This window comes from Condylura cristata, unplaced genomic scaffold (genome assembly GCF_000260355.1).
Source record: "Condylura cristata isolate star-nosed mole 26May11 unplaced genomic scaffold, ConCri1.0 scaffold00016, whole genome shotgun sequence".
Classification (NCBI taxonomy): Eukaryota; Metazoa; Chordata; class Mammalia; order Eulipotyphla; family Talpidae; genus Condylura; species Condylura cristata.
The window spans coordinates 43,876,962-43,895,242 of record NW_004567117.1 but is presented as its reverse complement, the minus strand read 5'-3'; the positions used below and the strand labels follow the sequence as shown (position 1 = coordinate 43,895,242).

Genomic DNA, 18,281 nt, shown 5'->3' with positions numbered 1-18,281 from the left:
TGAGGTCAGTGTTATAGTAAAAGAAACAGGACAAGGAAGACATTTTCTAACTTTATCTTAAAGTACGGTGTGATCACAGTGGATCCTTCCGCTCCCCTGCTCAAGTTCTATACGAGTCTCGTCATGACCCGAAGCGCCGCCTGGTTCTGTGGGGAAACCTGGCCGCGCCGGCACAGACTTGCCTGCACCTTCGGCTCAATGGTGGCAGCGCTGCCTGATCGCTCCGGGCCTGAGCGGCCCACAGCCCGATGTCGCACCCACCTGCAGCCCTGGCGGAGCCGCCGTTTCTCACTGCCCTGGCAGTGTCCGGCCGCCTGAAGGCGCCAGATTAGCAAGAAGGCTGGCTGGGTGGTGGCTGGGATCTCTGGACGCAGTCGGCTGGCGTGGTGGCCAGGGTAGTTGGTTTTCCAGTGAGTTAATGGACCCAAAAAGTTCCACACCCATGTGATGTTGGGCGTGTGGCTCAGTGATTAGCTTCCAGTGTTCTATTTGTTTTTCTAGTTTGTAAATCCAAATCCATGAACATTTTCAGGTTTGCATTATTCTACTTTATAGGCTTGATAAGTCGAAAATGCTTTGTTTGGCAATGCAAGTGACAAAAAAGGCAAACTTTAAAGAAATCAGTAAGATCCATTCTTCAGCTGGACACACTGGCCGGCTTCTTTTTCCTGCACTTGCAGAGCAAGTGGCAGATTTCTGACAGGACTTGGCAGTTTCCTGAGTCTTGCAAAACACTGCTGTCTGCTTAGAGAAAAGTATGTGACACAGGAAAGGCTAAAGTACTATCCTGTGTGTGTGTGTATGTGTGTGTGTGTGTTGCAGAGGAGAAAGGGTTGTGAACAGGTGGAAATGTCATAAAGGAGGGAAGAGCAAAGGGATTGTAGTAAAACCTTCCCATCAGGCATCACCGTGGACGACCGTTCACCCTGATGCCCTCTCATGGGAGCGGGCACCTTCATTCTGCCAGCTCCTCTTTCAGACTTTGTTTTTCAAAAAGCTACAGTCAGACTGTAATGTTTTGTAACCTTACCACTTAATTGTTACAATTTTTTAATCTGTAAATGATCTTCCTTGGCATGTAATCATAAAATTATTCCCTGCGTAGACCATTTCAATGCTTTATCTTTTGTTATTTTTAATCACCACGTAGGGAAGAAGTGTTTTGTGCTTTAATCTCCTTTAATCTCCTTGTACATCTGATTGCTGAGATTAGATCCCTAGAAGTGAAATTTTGGGATTGAATTGAAGATATGGTCCCAGGCATTTTATGCAGACTTGCTAGATTAGAACACTGAAGAATATTTAAAGTGATCCACATCTGACTGTATTGATTCTGTTTTGTTTTTAAGAGTATGAAGATGGTGACCTGTCTGCTTGGATCAACAGGGAGAGGTTTCAGAGTTACCTTGCCGTGGATGGATTCCTGCTGTATGAGCTCGGAGACACGGGTAACATGCAGCCCTCACCCCGCCGGCCCTCAACTGCTTGCGTCAGGCTGATTGTGCTGAACGGAACCTAAGCTCTAGCTCGTGATGCCGTGCCTTCCTTTGGGGCTGAGTTCCAGTTCTGCTTTATGAGATGTAGATCACTTACCAAAGCATGCTTGTGTGGGTGGGTTGAAAATTAGCTAGCCAGGGACTTAACTAGTAGTGATGGTAAAGCAAGATGAGAAGTCATCAAGAAGCTATCCTCCGGAGGCTCACGTTGTAGTTGGAATGTCACTAATAGTGACCTATAAAGCTTGCTTCCCCTTGTGAGGAGAAAGAGGGATTCAAATTAGGTGGTTTCTTTCTTTTTTTTCTTAAAGATTAATTTATTTATGCATACATGAACTGGGGTGCAGGCCAGAGGTGCTGGGTGGGGAGTGATGGGATTCACCAAGGACAGAGTGGGGAGCAGAATAGGCTGATCAGTGAAGTACAATGCTGAGGGGAGCAGCGGGAGAGACAGGAGAGGTCTGCTGCGCTGTGGTCACTCCCTGGCCAGGGGTGGAACTCGTGCTGCTGCGGCTACAGAGAGCTTCATAGTGCTGCGCTTTAAGCCCCTTGTGCCACCAGGGGGTCTAGGATGGTTTCTTAAGGTCACATGATTAAAAGTGACAGGCAAAGCAAATATAAGTAAAAAATGGAACCTGTGAGAAGCTAGCTACTTGGTCTCAAGTAGAAACCAGTAAATAAGAAGATAACCAGTAAGTTTTCACAGAACTTGTTTTGTAAATGTATAGTGAGTTATGCATGAGAAATAAGTTAAGGTAATTGTTGCCACTTTTCTTTCCATGTACAGCTTTCTGAGAATAGACCAGAGGTGCGGGGTGGGTAGGGTGACTGGATTCACCAGAGACAGAGTGGAGAGCAGGACAGACTTCTTGGTGGGAGGGTCAGGGCTAGTGGACTGAGGCCGCTTCTCTGTAGCAGAAATGGCTGTGGTGGGCCTCTGCGCCCTTTCCAGCTCACACCACATCGGAATACAAGCTGGCAGCGACCTGACGGCTCCACGTGTTGTTTCGGGGCTCTCTTGTGGCATTCTGCTTGTTCTGGTGCCGCGCCTGGTTTGCACTGGTCTGGGCCTGCTATTTGCAACTTGCTGACACATGTAGAGGGAGCTGTACAGAGCTCAGAGCTGGACGTTTATGTAGATGTCGACAGATGGAGGTTTCCTTTCTGGTTCTTCAGGCCCCCTGGCAAGGAAAGGCAGAGACGTAGACAGGGTAGAGTTCAGCACACCAAGCACAGGGGCAGGTACGGCCCGGAGACGCCAGACAGTCGCGATGGCTCTGCAGAAGCGGCTTCTGCTTTCCTGGGCCAGCCGCGCACCGTGGGCGAGCGCGGCCCCTCTCGTGTCCGACAAGTGCCCTGGAGGTGGTCAGAGGGTTGTGCCTACTCCCCAGCTGGGTACTCACCATAATGACACTACCCCAGGCCTGTTGACCACATGCCCTGTCTCCTCCCACTCGCTGGCCACTGTGGGCTGACCGGGTGCTCTGCCCGCTGCAGGGCCTCCAGCCCTCTCTCCAGCCTCTCCGAGCCTGCTGCCGGCTGCAGCCCCAAGTCCATTTTAGATTCTTAAAAAGGCCGTGTACCTTGCACCAAAGAGTCTTTTTACAGTCTGTTTTCTTTGCCTGAATTTGTGTAGTTCATTTATATTCATCTGTCGAACCCAGAGCAAATGCTGCTTCCTCGGGTGAACCTGGACGGACAGACGGACACTCTCTAACCTCATTCATTTGCTTTGAACCCTCCTTCCTGACCCGGCTCCTTTCCTTCAGGGCTCTGCTCGTTATGTCCACTGCTCAGTCCTGCTGACTGCTTCCCTCCCTTCCCATCCCTGGCCTTGGGGTTTGGCCAGCCCCAGACATGGTGGGGGGCTCAGCAGCAGGAAACTGCCCCTGTTGGGCTGTTGGGACACAATCTGCATGAGCAATCTTCAAAGCTCAGGAATTTAGAGCAGCACAAGAGAAGCCAAATGGTAGACGTGAATGCAGACACTCCCAAGAAGGGAGATCATTGTGAGCTAATGACTTCAGCCAAGGGTTTAGAGTCCAGGGTGCGTAAGTGGCTATGAGCCAGCTTTGGTACGTTACCGCCACTGGCAGGTAGTGGCTCGTGGTACCGAGGAGCAAAAGAACAGCTGAGAAGCGGCTTCCTGTTACTATACAGCGTCCTTTTAGCTCTCCAGTAATTACCAGTAAACTTATTTGATCGACTTTTTTTCCTTACAGTTTCACTTCTGGCAGAATACTTACATCAGTTTGTATGAAAAAGTGCAATTTGCGAGTATTGTACAACATTTACTATTGTTTACATTTCGGAAACAGGAGCTGGAAAGGAACTTATCACTTGGTATCAACTAATTTATAGCACCGTTCTTAGTGTCAGATAATTTCAGTTAAACCTAGAAACGATATTTACCAATTCATTGTGCGCAACTGAAGTGATAATTGAAGTTTGTGTAGGAGGCTTATTGAATGTCTTCTTTAATTTCAGGAAAGCTTGTGGCTATTGCAATTATTGATGAGAAAAATACATCAGCTGAACATACCAGGTATAGTGAGTATCATAAAATAAGTTCCAGATATCGTCCTTTTCAGACTTTACATGACTTCAAATAAGCTTAATAGGGATCTGGCTTTCCCTGCAGTAGTGGGCAGGCAGCAGATACTGTCATTGAATCCTGTTTTTCAAGTGAAGAGATGAAACACATGTGTCTGTTCTTCTGCAGATTAAAGTCAATTATTAAGGAAGTTGCTAGAGATTACAGAGACCAGTTCCACAGGTATGTGCTTCCATTCCAGAAGATCCCTTTCCTTTGTTTTGTTGTGTGTTGTAACTCAGGAAAGCAAAAATGGGGGATCAGCACGCCCGCAGGGGTGGGCTCAGGTGCTGGTATGAACTGTACAGTGAGCATTCCAGTATGAGCTGTCAGGACTCGGAACTTGTTGATGCATGCATCCACTCTGGGTAAAAAGAAGAAGAAAGAACAGTTTTATTTATGATGAAACTGTGCATCCTGACAGAATATGGGTACATTTGTGCTAGAGAGGCTTTCAGGCACTTGAGGCAACCCTGAATGTCTAGTGTTAGAGACACGGTGATGTGACCAGAGCTGAGCAATAATGGAATATAAAAGGTGATGTTGTCGTTCTGTTCTAAATCCTCGCTGGATGCGACCATGATTATAAACTTGTGTTATGTTCACTTCTTATTTCTAAAACCCTAATTTTGCACCGGTACATGTCGACTGTAGTAAAGAGCATCTTCTGATCTGTTGTTTTTCAGAGTAAATGGTTAATTTTTCTTAAATATACTTCAGTTACTTTTTAAACATGTAAACAGGTGGAAATGTCTTAGAATTAATTCTGCTGATGTATTTGTACCTCAAAATCAGAATTCATCTCTTTTATCATAGATGATTTAGATGTTAAATTTTATAGTGTTTATATGTGTCCTAAGCCTAAAGTTCAGTCCTTTATACTATGCCTTTATTTGCACTTGTTCTATTTAATTATTGATCATTTTCTTTTTTCTTTTTTTTGGTTGTTATTATCGGTTAGGGATCTTCAGTTTGGCCATATGGATGGAAATGACTATATCAATACCTTGCTGATGGAGTAAGTAAAGTGCTAAATGATTGAATGACTTGTTTTCTACCAGGATAATCAATTTCTTTTTCTGAGAGTTGCAACTAGAAGTTAAAAGAAACACAACTTTAGTATATTCTGATGCAGAAACTTTCTCATTAAATTTTTTACTTTAGTTTTTAAGTCTGTAGGTTGAGACACTGAGGGTTTTTTTTTGAAATACTGTTTTATTTATTTATGCATACGGAACTGGGGTACAGGCCAGAGATGCAGGGGTGGTGAGAGGATTCACCAGAGACGGAGTGGGGAGCAGACCAGGCCGATCGTTGTTGTACTTTGCTGAGGGGTGTTGTGGGCTGGTCAGGAGAGGTCTGCCGCGCCATGTGGTCACCTCCGGGGCAGGCGGGGATCGAACTCATGTGGAAGTGGCTTTAGCTTCTTTGTGCTGTGCTTTAACCCGCTGCGCCACCAGGGAGGGCCGAAACACTGTTTTAATATTTTTGAAAGCTAAGTATATTAATTCCCATTTTAATTGTAATTTATATTTTTTTGTGAAGACTTTCAAAAACTTGCCAATTTTGTAGTTTCTGGGTAATATACATCTTAAGTTCTGATTTAATAAGTGAGTGTAACTGAATCAGAAAATTTTTAGCATTCAGAATTATTGTAGAGCATTTATATCAACAATTTAGGAAAATGGCTCATTTTAAAGTAATTTCATCAATTATGTTTATGATCAAAAAGATCTAATGTTATTTCTGAAAGTAAAACATTTATCAAACCTATACTGAGTTAATGAATTTGAAGCAAGAACTTTATTCATTAGAAATTTAACAAGTGGGGGCCCTCCCTGGTGGCGCAGCGGGTTAAAGCGCAGCACTGGGAGGCTTAAGCCACTTCCACATCAGTTCGATCCCCGCCTGCCCCGGAGGTGACCACATGGCGCGGCAGACCTCTCCTGACCTGCCCGCTGCTCCCCTCAGCAGTGTACTTTGTCAATCTGCCTGTTCTGCTCCCTGCTCTGTCTCTGGTGAATCCTCTCACTGCCCCTGCGCCTCTGGCCTGTACCCCAGTTCTGTATGAATAAATAAATAAATCTTAAAAAAAAAGAAGAAAGAAAGAAATTTAGCAAGTGTTACAGCATACATTGTGTTTGGCACTGTTGATTCCAGAAGAATGAGTGAGCTGGAGCCTGTCTTTACATGCCCTGTCCTCCGGTGAGACGCATCAGTGAGGACCGTGGGGCCTTCTGAGCGAGCGCCGCCGGCAGCCCACCTGGCCCCGTGCACGCCGAGGCGGACTCGGAAACGCCGGCCAGGAGGCGGTGCTGCAGGGAGCTGCAGAGAGGGCTTCAGGCAGAGCGTGACAGCAGGCGCCGTACGTGTAGGAGACTGTTAGAAGAACAGTAGAGCTTGGAATAACCCGACGGGAGGGCAGTTGATGTTGGCCAGCACCTTGACACTCAAGTACAGTCGCACTGCTACTGTGCAGCGCTTATTCCCCTTTCATTCCAAAAAGAATCTAGTAGGGCTCAGCAAAGACTCAAAGTTCCAGATCTGATATATAATGAAGAAATTAAACCAGAGGAAAAGAAAGTTATATATAGTTAATGCTCCTTGAAAAACTTGACCCTGAAAATATCTGAAAATATCTCCTGTTGCCTATGAAATGGCTTTGCTGGATAGGAGTTTACCTGACCTGGCAGAAACCTTAGAGCATTTGCCGTGCTGTAGAATGGCATGAGGGGTACCCTCCATAACTGAGAGGTACTGTTCGAGGACTTTCTCGGCGTGGATAGTGGGGACTCTGTCCAGCCAGTCCTCACTGGGTCCCTCCGAGGCCCAGTGTGATGCTTCAGCAAAGCAATGTTGGCCAGGCGGCAATGTGGTTTGGGTCCAGGAGTGCACTCCTTGGTTCAGACTCAGAGGTGGGAGCATACCCCTTCTAGATTGATCCTTCAGTGTGAGTTAATCTGTAGTAGAAATGTTGACCTGTAATTGTCATCAGAGAACCTGGTTTAATTGTGGCTCTTAGGTTTGAAGATTTTTTTCCCGTTGTTTATGATCTAGGATATGTTCTTTCTCAGTAATCATTTAGGTGCGCTTGAAAAATAGGATTTTGCTGAGGTTGGGTCGAGTGGCCTCTGTAAGACGGCTCCACGCTGTCGGTTGAGGTGTTTGGGCTATTCTGACCGAGACAGGCGGTGGTGCAGAGCCCAGGCTTGATGTTCTTGTTCCCTCCGATTCTTGCCTTGCCTTGCCTTGCTGAGGACTGCTTGGATAGCTTTTTATAAGTCTCTCTGGACTTATTTACAGGCTTGTCTGTATATTGTATTATTTCCTCAGTGGTTGCTGTAGGTATAAAAAACACACACATAACTTAGTGTAGTCGGTGGCACTGACTTCTGTGCCCTTTGGCTCACTTCATAGATAACATTATCTTGAGAATTTACCAGCTACAGTGAAGACTCTGTCACGTGCAGGGCATATATTGTTTCAACTACCACATGTGATTTTTACAATTGGAGAAAAGTCTGTTGTATTTACACTCATTTTTGCTCTTTTCACTTTTCTTCCTGGTCTTTCAAGAACTTTTTTTTTTTTCTTTGTGTTTGAACTCTCTCAGCTATTCTCCCAGGGTTGGTCTGCTCACAGCAATTTCTCTTAGCCTTTCTTGGCTGAGAACACCTTTCCTTTTCTGATCACAGGGTATGGAATTCGTGGTTGCCAGTTCTCTGCCTTCTGACCTTTGGTTTCAGAAGAGACAGTCACTGTCCTTCAGAGAAACGTGGCTTTGCACTGCAGTTGCTTTATTTTTTTGTTAATGTTTCAAAATGTGTGACGTGTACCGTGCGGACTTCTCTGGGTTTGTCTTATTTGGAATTCAGCTGCTGTAATCGGTGGGATTGGTCTCGCCCACGTTGGTAAATATTGCGTCACCGCGAGTGAGGCGCTTTCCTCTCGTGGGTCGTGCAGCTATCCTGCGGCCGCGGGTGTTCCCACCTGGAAAGCAGGGCCTGTGGGCTGTGGCCCCAGGGGCAACTGTGTGTTTTAGTCCTGCTGAGCCTTGTGGCCTGCTCCCACCATCTCTTGCTTGTCCCTGCCAAGCTGCCTGCTGGCAGCTGGCGCTGCAATGTTGGGGCATGGGTGCCCAGCCGCAGGGACACAGAACACCCTCCCCCCCGTGCTTCCAAGACTCTGCCAGTGTTGGGGCGCGGGTGCCCAGCCGCAAGGGCACAGAGCCGCCCCTCGCTGCTGGGTGTCGGCAGGACCCCCACCCAGTTCAGAGGAGGACTGAAGCTAGCTGGGGTGTCTTCGCCACTGAAATGTGTCTGGAGAGGACACTGCAGGGCGGAGGGCTGCAGGGTGCCTGGCACTGTTTTCCTCTAGCCCTGAGAGCCCTCGCTTGCTTTGCTTTCCAGGTGGTGTTCAGTGGGGAGAAACAGGGAGACTTTAATCCATGCTACCTTGTCTGCTCCAGAAGCCTAGAATTTGCTGGAAAAATGTTAGGGAATCTAAATTATTTTTTCTAGATAATCAGTGTCGTGGCATCAAATACCGAATTAGTCAGTTCCCAATTTTATTTGATGCCTGCAGATACACTCTTAATCCCTATCTTTGATTAAAGACATCTCAAATTGTAAATCCAGGTATGAAATGATTCTCACAGTTTTATTCCATTAGGCAAAAACTAATTTCTCTAAAATGTATAGCCAGTAGTGATATTAGTAGAATTTTTCAGTTGCTTGCCACGCAGCAGAAGCTTAAAACATGGATTTTTTTTTAAGATTTATTTATTTATTTATACAGAGCTGGGGTACAGGCCAGAGATGCGGAGGGTGAGAGGATTCACCAGAGACAGAGTGGGGAGCAGAACAGGCAGACTGACGAAGCCCACTGCTGAGGGGAGCAGTGGGCGGGTCAGGAGAGGTCTGCCGCGCCCTGGGGTCACCTCCGGGGCAGGCGGGGATCGAACTATGTGAAAGTGGCTTAAGCTTCTTAATTCTGCTCTTTAAATCCGCTGTGCCACCAGGGAGGGCCAAAAAATAGATTTTGTTTTTAAACTCGTTTCGCACTATTGATATTTGGAAGATGATATATTTAATAGCCAAGGAGAAGGTGTTTTTGTGGCAGGATAAACACTGAAGATCTAGGGAGGTTGAGGATTCTGAAGAGCCCGTGCTGTGGGCACTGACGATCTGACAGGTGCTTTGACAGGAAGCTGAGTCCCCGTTTTCATCCACCACACTCTGCAGTGGTCAGTCTCCCCATGCACGTCCATACCCTGATTCCCAGAATTTGTCCGTAATTACAGAGCAAAAGGCACTTAGCACATTACCTAATTAAAATCCATGGGCTTTCAAACTGGAGTAGCCTGCGTTGGTGGGCTAGAACGGTCTGGCCCCCCGGCCCATCAGAAGTAAACTACGTGGCGGAATCTGGGGGCAGATGTGGCAGAGAGAGCTGGGAGACGGCTGGACTCGAGGCTCCAGCATGAGGGCCCGGGAGGAAATGAAAGTATCTCAGAAGAAACTTAAGGAGGTCCAAAATATTCCTAAGGAGGCCCAGTGAGCAGTTGAGAGGATGGGGATTGAAGTGATCCAGTTTTCCAGTCCAGATCTCAGTTACTCTGAGGTTCTAAGGAGCGTTGCAGTAATATTGACAGATGAAGTAGTGGGATTTCATCGGTATCGATGCCCCAGATGTTTTTAACTTAAGGCAAATATGTGATATTCTTACAAGATAATTACACTGAAGCATCGACCATGCTATTTTTTTCTCAAATACTATCAGGCCCTTGAAGTATGAGCTTTTACAGTGGGTTTGTGAATATGACTAAGAGAGGCTATGGCGGTGAGGCAGTGTTGTTTTCCTTTGTTACTCAAATTGAATTTGGCTCTAGTTCAGTGTGTACTGTACTTTTTCAGAAGATGGAAGGTTACAGAAAACACCAGGTTCTCTCTGATCCATCCCCTGAAAGTAGAAATTTTTTTGTGAACCACGTTTTGTAATTAATAACTAAAGTGCTTTAGACCAAAAAGTCGCCTCTTCTGTTTTCATGAATAAGGTAAAATACTTTCCTGCTACACAGTCCGTAGGTAGCGCCTGGTATGTGCCAGGCAATAAAGCGCTGCGCCTCCCAGCCCATCAGTAAGGGTCCTCGCTCGCCTGCTCGCTCGCCTGCGGCCTGGCGCAGTGGGCTCAGCTCTGTGTGGCTGCTGCTGTCCTTGACCCTGGAAGGCATTTTCATGTTGCATCAGTCACCTGGAGCTGAGCCTGCGGAGCCCCACTCGCGGCTCGCTCGAGCTGGTGGCCTGCTGGGGGAGGCCCCGGGCTGTGGAGGGGTCCAGTCAGCGGTGCTGACCGCTCAGGGTGCACGTGTAGTGCTGGCACCTGCATCTCCTGCTCGTGCGTGTTTCCAGGGAGTGTCATGTCACCGTGCGGGAGGCGTGTGCCACGTGGGTTAGGCCGCCTGCTTTCGTTCTGTGGAATCCCATCCTTGACAGAAGAACAGTGCAGGCCGGTAGGTGCGTGCCGGAGCCGTCCCGTTTACAGGTGTCTGGTGACCCGTGGAGCAAGTCTTGATCCGGGTGGGATAGACACGGCAGTGGAGTTGAGAATTTGCAGTTGTGGTTATTAAGCATGCATTATGCACAAGCGCTGTGCTGAATACTTAACTTGATATTCCTCATGTAATTTTTATAGCAGCTTAGTTTCCCCTGAAGTGCCTCTTACTCCCTTCACCTTTTATTCATCTGTGAGTGAAAAGCATTCGACTTCAGGAACTGTGTGGGAAGCCTCTGTTGGGAGCACAGCGTCATGCCGAGGCCGTGGCCTCCCTAAGTGACTGCGGTGTCTTGTAACTGAGGTACCGTATGGGCTGTACGTGGCTCGGAGTGGGCAGTGAGGGGGTACTGCCCGGAATTGGTCTCACATGATGGCTTCTGTCCTCACGTGTAGTCGGGTTAGTGATTGTCTGAACTGCTCGTTGGAGTGTTTCATAATTTCACCTTAGCCCGTTGGGATTGATACAAATGACAGTGTTTTTGCCATGTAGCAGAAGGGGAGCAGCGGCTGTCCGTCTCCCTCACTTTATGGATCTGTGTTTCATGCATCGTCCTCTGTGCTTCTCAATTTGCAGTGAGCTGGCGGTCCCCACCGTCGTCGTCCTGAATACCTCTAACCAGCAGTACTTCTTGCTGGACAGACAGCTCAGGAGTGCCGAGGACATGGTCCAGTTCATTCACAGCATCTTGGACGGCACAGTAGAAGTACGTGGTTGAGCTGTTTCTAAAGGCCGGACGGCCGTCCTGGGCAGCCCCCCGCTCCTCCCGCTGAGAGGCAGTCACGTTCCAGACCCCGGCCGCACTTCAGCGCCCGAGGCCACTAGCGGTGCATTCGCCTGCCTGGGGCTCCGGGGAGGACGATGGGGGTCCCCGTGGTTGGAGGTGCCGCCGGCACTGAGAGCAGGGCCGGGTGGGAGGAGGTGTGCAGCCACAGCCCCCTACTGCACCCTTTCGGGTCCTGGTGCCCCTCTGGCTCGTAGTACAGCGGGCAAAGCTTAGTCCGCTGGGTTTTCTAAGAAACCTGCAGGTAGCACCACGGTTTCTGCAGAGATAAGGGGACGTCTTGAGAATCAGCCCCATGGAACCGAGTCACATCCTGTGAAAGGTTTCTCAAAACGAATGAGTGGGCAGTCTTAACTGGCTGTTTTGCTCGAGAATCATCTGCAGTGGCTTGCGGAGGAGGGGCTGCAGCCCGTGCTGAAGGACCCGATGCACAGCTCCCGAGCAGCCGGGCTCTGTGAGTCAGCAGATGGGAAGTGACCGCACGGAAAATGAGAAGCCGTTGCTTTCCTCAACTTTGAAGTCTTTTGTAGGACTTGTCTCAGCTTTACCCAAACTTTACTTGAGACATGTCAAACATTAGCAAGGCTCTCCTTGGAAACACACACTTTGTAGGGATTTGTGAGGGGTGAATTGCCTGGCGAGCTGATTCAGAAAGAGGGACAGGCTGGAAAGGGCCAGACCTCAGCACCGGCTGAATGTGGACATTGGCCGGTTTCCTTCAGGGCTTTGTCTGCCTCTCAACATTGTCGCTTTCTGGGCTGTGGTGCCCCTGACAGCCACAGGGTCCCTTGGCGACACCCCTTAGCCTCTGCAGTCAGGTTCCGTTATTGGGCCTGGGCCTGGGCCTGGGTGGGCAGCCTCAGCCACGCTGCACAGCGGGCAGGGCGAGTTCCTGAGGCTCAGGGGGCAGGGCGAGTTCCTGAGGCTCAGGGGGCGTGCAGGAAGGCAGGGGGCAGGGCCCAGGGCAGCCTCTAGTTCCGGCCAGGCCTTGGGGCCTTGTGCAGGCTTTGAGGCGCTCTGTTCTGCACGTAGAACATGGAAAAGTGAGGGTGCAGCCTGAAAGCACAAGCTCATTGTCTTCCTGTTAAATTTCAGGCCCAAGGAGGCGATAGCATTTTGCAGAGATTGAAAAGAATAGTATTCGATGCCAAATCTACCATTGTGGTAAGTCAGGACACTTTGTTGAGTGTCGTTAATAATTGAGAACGTGTAAGTAGACTGTCTAACGAATGTAAAGTCTGGAATTTCAAATAATTTGGTAAAAAGACATCTTTTAATTTGCAAAATAAAAATGTATTTTTATTAAGAGCATACATTTATCAGGTGGAAGTTAGTTTTCTTTAAATGAATATCCACATGATTGGAGAGTTAACTGCAATTCAGAATCCGGTGGTTGACAGTGGGACTCCACATTGCGTCCTCACTTGCTCAGAGCTCTGGAAACCTCCCTAAGCAGCTCTCAGTCAGCTTCCCGGTGAAGTGCGCTGAGAGCCGCTGAGCGCTAAGCTTAGTTCTGGGGTCCAGCTTGAACTCCCCGGGGCCGTCTCCCTGCCTTCTGGCCAGAAGCCAGTGTTAAGGAAGAGCCGGCGTCTTCTCTTGGAGAGAGACATCTGTGAGCCTGTGGCTGCTCTGTGGGGCGTCAGTCTGTCGCCCACCCCTCTCCCCGTGGCCTCCAACCTCCGAGGCCCTCGCTCCCGGGGCAGCTGCTCCTGCCCCCTGGCCTACGGGTGTCCTCACACAGCCTTGCATCTCCCGCCTCGCTGTACACTGGTTTGCTCCCTCACCCCTCCCAGAGGTGCACAGTGAAATGCTCTGTCCCTTTCTCACATCCTGCTCATCCCTGACTGAGCGTCCCGGGGCTTCCAGCCACAGGCTCGGGCTGCACCTCGACGTGCCTCACTCTCCTCCTCCATTTTCCACCTTGAAACACCTCTGCCCTGTGACGCCGCCCTCCACTATCCAGAGCGACCGGGCTCTCCTGAGTTCGCCTTCACCGTTCTCAGCACTTACTAGGCATGACCCTGAGAGAGGATAGCTGAGAAACCTCCACACTACAATTTTCCTTTTCTGGGCACTGAGGAGACTGGTATAAACTGGGGACGGGTAAGCGGGTGTGGCTTCCCCACTCACCAGGGGAGTACCAAATGTTGAGTGTTTAAAAGAGACTCTACCTTCTTCTGGCAGATGGCCTGCCTCGGGAGCAGTGAGGCTGCTGCCCTGGCTCTGGGGCGTTCGTGTGGTGCCCGCTTGACTGCCAGGAGCTGGCTGCCACACGCTGCCGTTGCTGCTGCTCGCAGCGCCACTCACACGGCAGTTACTGCGGGAGGAGACGCTGCTCTTCCAGACCCAGCGGCAGGTTGGGCAGCGTCGGGGGAGGCGCCTAGGGGAGGCGCCTCGGCCCTCACAGTCGGGCCTTCTGTCGCCCGCACCCGAGGGTGAGCGCCGTCTTGTGTCTCCACAGTCCATATTCAGGAGCTCTCCACTCATGGGCTGCTTCCTCTTCGGCCTGCCGCTGGGCGTCATCAGCATCATGTGCTACGGCATCTACACGGCCGACGCGGACGGGGGCTACATAGAGGAGCGCTACGAGGTGTCCAGGAGCGAACTGGAGGAGCGAGAGCTGGCAGACGAGAGCCGGGACCAGCAGGGGCCGCGCTGTGGAGACGCGTCCGAGCCCGCAGCGCTGGCGCCCAAAGACGCGCTAGAGAAGAAGAAGGACTGACGCTCGGCTGGGCCAGGGCTTGGCAGGGGCCGTGGCCGGCCTCTGTGCGGCGGGTGTAGATGCTTAATCATGATCTTCACAGAAGAGAACATGTTACTTGTGTTTTGCTAATATCAACTGCATGGATTAAAGGTGTCCTGCCGTAAATGGGGAGTTGGCGCAAGAAGGAAATGCCTGTGTAAGACAACCAGCAAAGTCCGTCCGACATCAGCGCGCCTCGTAGATGTTGCTAGATGAGTTCTGTGTGCATGTTTGTCCACCTGAATATTCTGTGACAAAATCGAGATCTTTGGGCAGAATATTCAAGTTGGTCAGTCAGGCAGAAAAGATACGTGTGTGATGTAGAAAAGCCTCCACCTTCTACCACCCGTTCTCCTCACATATTTTGGATAACATTTATATGGACAAATTAAGTCTTTAACATTTAGGCACTTTAAGGGAAACGAGTAACTTTTCCACAGGTCAGGTTAAGATGACAAGAATAAAGAAAATTTGGTTTTATATAGCATAGCAATTTTATTTTGCTAGTAGTTTTTAAAGGAGAAAATAGATTACTTTTTAAATTTATACTCAGTTGCATTATTGCAAATTTTCCTACAGACCTATAGAGTGGGGAGAAGAGTCTCCTGTTAGGTCTCTGCAAGGCCCAGACGGTCTCACTGCCCAGGCGGTCTCCTTGGAGCAGCGAGCAGACCTGGGCCGGCTGGCTCTGTTGCTTGCCTGCGTGAGCCACCACAGCCGGCGTCTCCTCCGTTTGTGTCTAGGGTTCCTTCTACAAAGTTCCTGTGATTAAAAGGCTCCTGCTGGTTTTTTAAAAGGAGCATATATCGTAGGTTGGTGGTGGTCCAGAAGCTTCTGCTCTGCCTGTGCTGTGCACAGCGCCTGTAAGCAGGGCTTTGACACCTCCCAGCGCGCGTGTCCTTAGGGAAGTGGCAGCGCAGCCTGCGCATAACAGTGCTGCCGGCGCTGGAGACTCGCCATCCCTTTCTGTCAGCCACTTCAGCCAGTGCCCCCATCTTCTGTCTGCGGCCGCGACTCGGGGATTCCGCCCCAGGCGTGCTCACCTGGCACGTGCTTAAGCGACAGTTTGCTGTTTGCTGTAGATGAGCTCATCTCTGAGCTAAGTTTAGGGTGGTCAGTGGGTGACTGTTACACGGGTGATTATGAGTAGTTGAGTTACCCAGCGCAAATTAGGATCTTACTAAGCTTCTAAAAGGTTTAATCACTTAAAATATGTCACTTGTGGGCCTGATGCCGCAATGCCAAGGGCTTTGTTCCCAGAGGCGGCCTCTGTTTACTTTGGACGGCGGCGCTTGCACTGCAACGGGCCCAGACCGCGAGCCCGGGAGCCGAGAGCCGATCGCCGATCGCTAATCGCTAATCCTGCCCCTAATCGCTAATCCTGCCCCTCGCGCCGCCGAGGGGGCCGGCGCGGGCCTGCTCAGCCTCCAGGCCGGCTCGCGTCTAAGGTTTGGTGTCCGCACTGACGGGAGCGGACTGGCGTGGGATGCGTTTGAGTTCTCAGATCAGGTGTCCTCACACACGTCCTTGTCCTTTGTCGAGTCAATGGCAGCGCTGGGGCGGCGGCCGTGCTGCTCGGGCTGCGACTCCCGGCGCTGGGTTGCCTGTCGCCGCGTCTCCCCCAGGCCGTGCTGCGCGGTCCGTGTTTTCAGTCTGTTGGGACACAAATCGTCTAGATGGTTTGTAGGCGAGTGACTTTATTTTGTACTAAGGTTTTGCTTTTTACTTGTTCCTATTTCCGGATGTCACGCTTGTCACAGATTTAAAATGTTTGCTCACCGCTGCGCGCTGCCCTCAGTGTGTCAGCAGCGCTGGTGAGGAAAAGTCGCTGCAAAATGAATGTGTTAATCTCGTAGGAAAGTGTCGGATTCTTCTGATTCCACGATGCATCCTGAGGCGCCGGCGGTGGGGGGAGCCCTGCAGGCAGGTGGATCTTGCCTTGTCTCTCGGGTGTGCAGGAGTCTGCTGTCCGGCGACTCCCAAGACTCAGTTCCTCCGGCTCGCTGTGGCAGAGTGGTGCCCAGAAACTGTTAAAAGATGTCTGGCAGGAAAGCACACGCCTACCCACTGCAGGCCTCACGCGGCTCTGGTGCGCCTCCCCGGCTGCGTCGCCATCTGTCTGGCTTCCTGCCCTGAAACTTGTCTGAGGTGTATCCCACCTGCAGTGTTTGTTGCCTTCCTCATATGTAGAGCAAAGTGTGGGATTTCGAAGGAGCATTAAGAGTGTCTAGAGGTTGGGAAGGTCTGTGTGAATAGTTAATTCGCTTTATTGTTTTTGTTTAGTGAATTTTCAGTCTTGGTGTTTCTTGTGTTGGGTTCAGGGGCTTTTTGGTTTGGGCTTTGCAAAGAGTAATTTAAGTTCTTTCATCTTTGCTTCAAATATGGAGGTAGGACAGGGAGAAAATCACCGAGCTATTCTTATGCAGAAATTGTTCAAATAAACCAGTGCTGGGTGTTAAGAGGATCAGTTGGTGGGACTAGGTTTGCCATTTATTTTTATAAATATATATTTTTTCTGAATGTGTCCGAGTCCAAGAGTGGGCAAAAAATAATTTTCTACTTTGGACTAATCTATAAAGGGTTTTGAAAGTCTGTATTACTCACTTGCTGAATCCACAGGATCTTGCCTACGGCACCAACTGTAAGCCTTTGTTTTCTAAAATAAATAAATTGAAAACATTTACGGTTGTATGTGTTTGGTCTTTCACTATTTAACTTCTGGTTGTTTGCACAGGCATAGTTATGCAGAGAAAGCGGACAGCTAGTCCTGACCTTCCAGAAATCGCTTTCCTTTTCATGGCAAGCCAGAATTCACAAGCCTGCCTCTTCCCTTTAACACCCTCGTCTCAGCTCCCTGGAAGATGGGCTGCTGCGAGCACAGTTTATACAGAGAACAGCACACTGAAGACGTCACCAGAGCAGAACTGGTGGGCAAGGTGGCTTCAGGCCTCCAGCACTCGGGAGCGCCTCATTCCTGGGGTTTCTGGCTCTGGCTCATGGCTGCATGTCAGGGCAGCCCTGGCGGGGTGCACAGCCTGTAACGCTCCCAGTGGTCTCTGTCCCCCCTTCTCTAGGGTCCAACCAGAGCTGCCATTGGTGAAATGTGGCTGTCCCCGGATTCATTTGTTGAAATCCTAACAACAAAAAGGTATTTCTCGCCATGCTGGAGGCTGGAACTCCTAGACCAAGCCACTGACAGGTCCTGTGTCAGCCTCTTGGTTCACAGAGTCCTGGTGCTGTGTCCTCACGGGGAGAAGAAGAGAAAGAGCCCCTTGAAGTACCTTCCCGAGGGCACCCTCCTGGGGAAACTAATCCGTTTCTGGGGGCTTCATCCTCGTGACTTGATCACCCCCAAGGGCCCCACCACCTAATACCATCCATGTCGGTGTAGGCTCTCAGTGTATGCATTTGGGGAGACCTAAGAGCATTGCAGGGGGCAAATACAAAATGAGGTGCTTCTCTTTGTGCCTCTAGATGCTTCCATATATGGCTTTCAGGAGAGTCCTGAGGTACCGTGAGTTCTAGCTCTTCAGGATGTAAATGCACCCTCCAGCGAGCGGTGGCATCCTTTCTCCATCAGCAGCGATGGCTCCAAAGGGCCTCAGCACCAGTGGGAAGGAAAACATGGGTTCCCGGAGGTAAACCTCCCAAGTTCTAGCCCAACAGCCACACATGACCCCCAAACCCGGTGCAGCCTCTGCTCCCAGGTTTCAGTAAAAGTTGCTCAGAAAGCCCTTGCAGTGCAGAACAGATTCTGGAAAACCCCACAAGAGGCAAGCAAACTTGCTCTGTGAGAGGCGCCCAGCACCTCACCGAGACATGAGGGCCGGAGCTGGGCTCTGCCCACATTCTTTCATTTTGTGAAAAAAACAAAACTCTAAAGACATCAAACTCTTGTAAAAGCTCAAGGTCTTTTAAAAAACGGGCCACAGGAGGATTTGGCAGATGGCGCATGCCTGGAAGAGAGAGACGCTTCTTGGGCCTCCCGGCACAGCTAGAGCCGCCCCAGAGCCCCAGCTGTGATGGCCCCACCTGAGGCCTCTGCAGGGACACCTCAGTAGCCACCTGCTTTCCTGCAGCCAAGGGCAGCGTGAGTGGACTTTGCCCCCCCC

The 18,281-nt window shown here is 49.9% G+C and overlaps 1 protein-coding gene across 1 annotated transcript in view; it reads left to right on the top strand.

Moving 5' to 3' along the window:
- The window catches only part of TMX3 (thioredoxin-related transmembrane protein 3), a 37,386-nt gene extending 21,853 nt beyond the window's left edge, over window positions 1-15,533 (top strand). The window contains exons 10-16 of the mRNA XM_012725798.1: window positions 1,350-1,448; window positions 3,984-4,041; window positions 4,219-4,272; window positions 5,051-5,107; window positions 11,219-11,348; window positions 12,522-12,590; window positions 13,888-15,533. Of these exons, the coding sequence (XP_012581252.1) occupies window positions 1,350-1,448; window positions 3,984-4,041; window positions 4,219-4,272; window positions 5,051-5,107; window positions 11,219-11,348; window positions 12,522-12,590; window positions 13,888-14,148 (728 nt within the window). The 3' untranslated portion in view covers window positions 14,149-15,533. The remainder of the gene's footprint in view (window positions 1-1,349; window positions 1,449-3,983; window positions 4,042-4,218; window positions 4,273-5,050; window positions 5,108-11,218; window positions 11,349-12,521; window positions 12,591-13,887) is intronic.
- The last annotated feature ends 2,748 nt before the right edge of the window (window positions 15,534-18,281 follow it).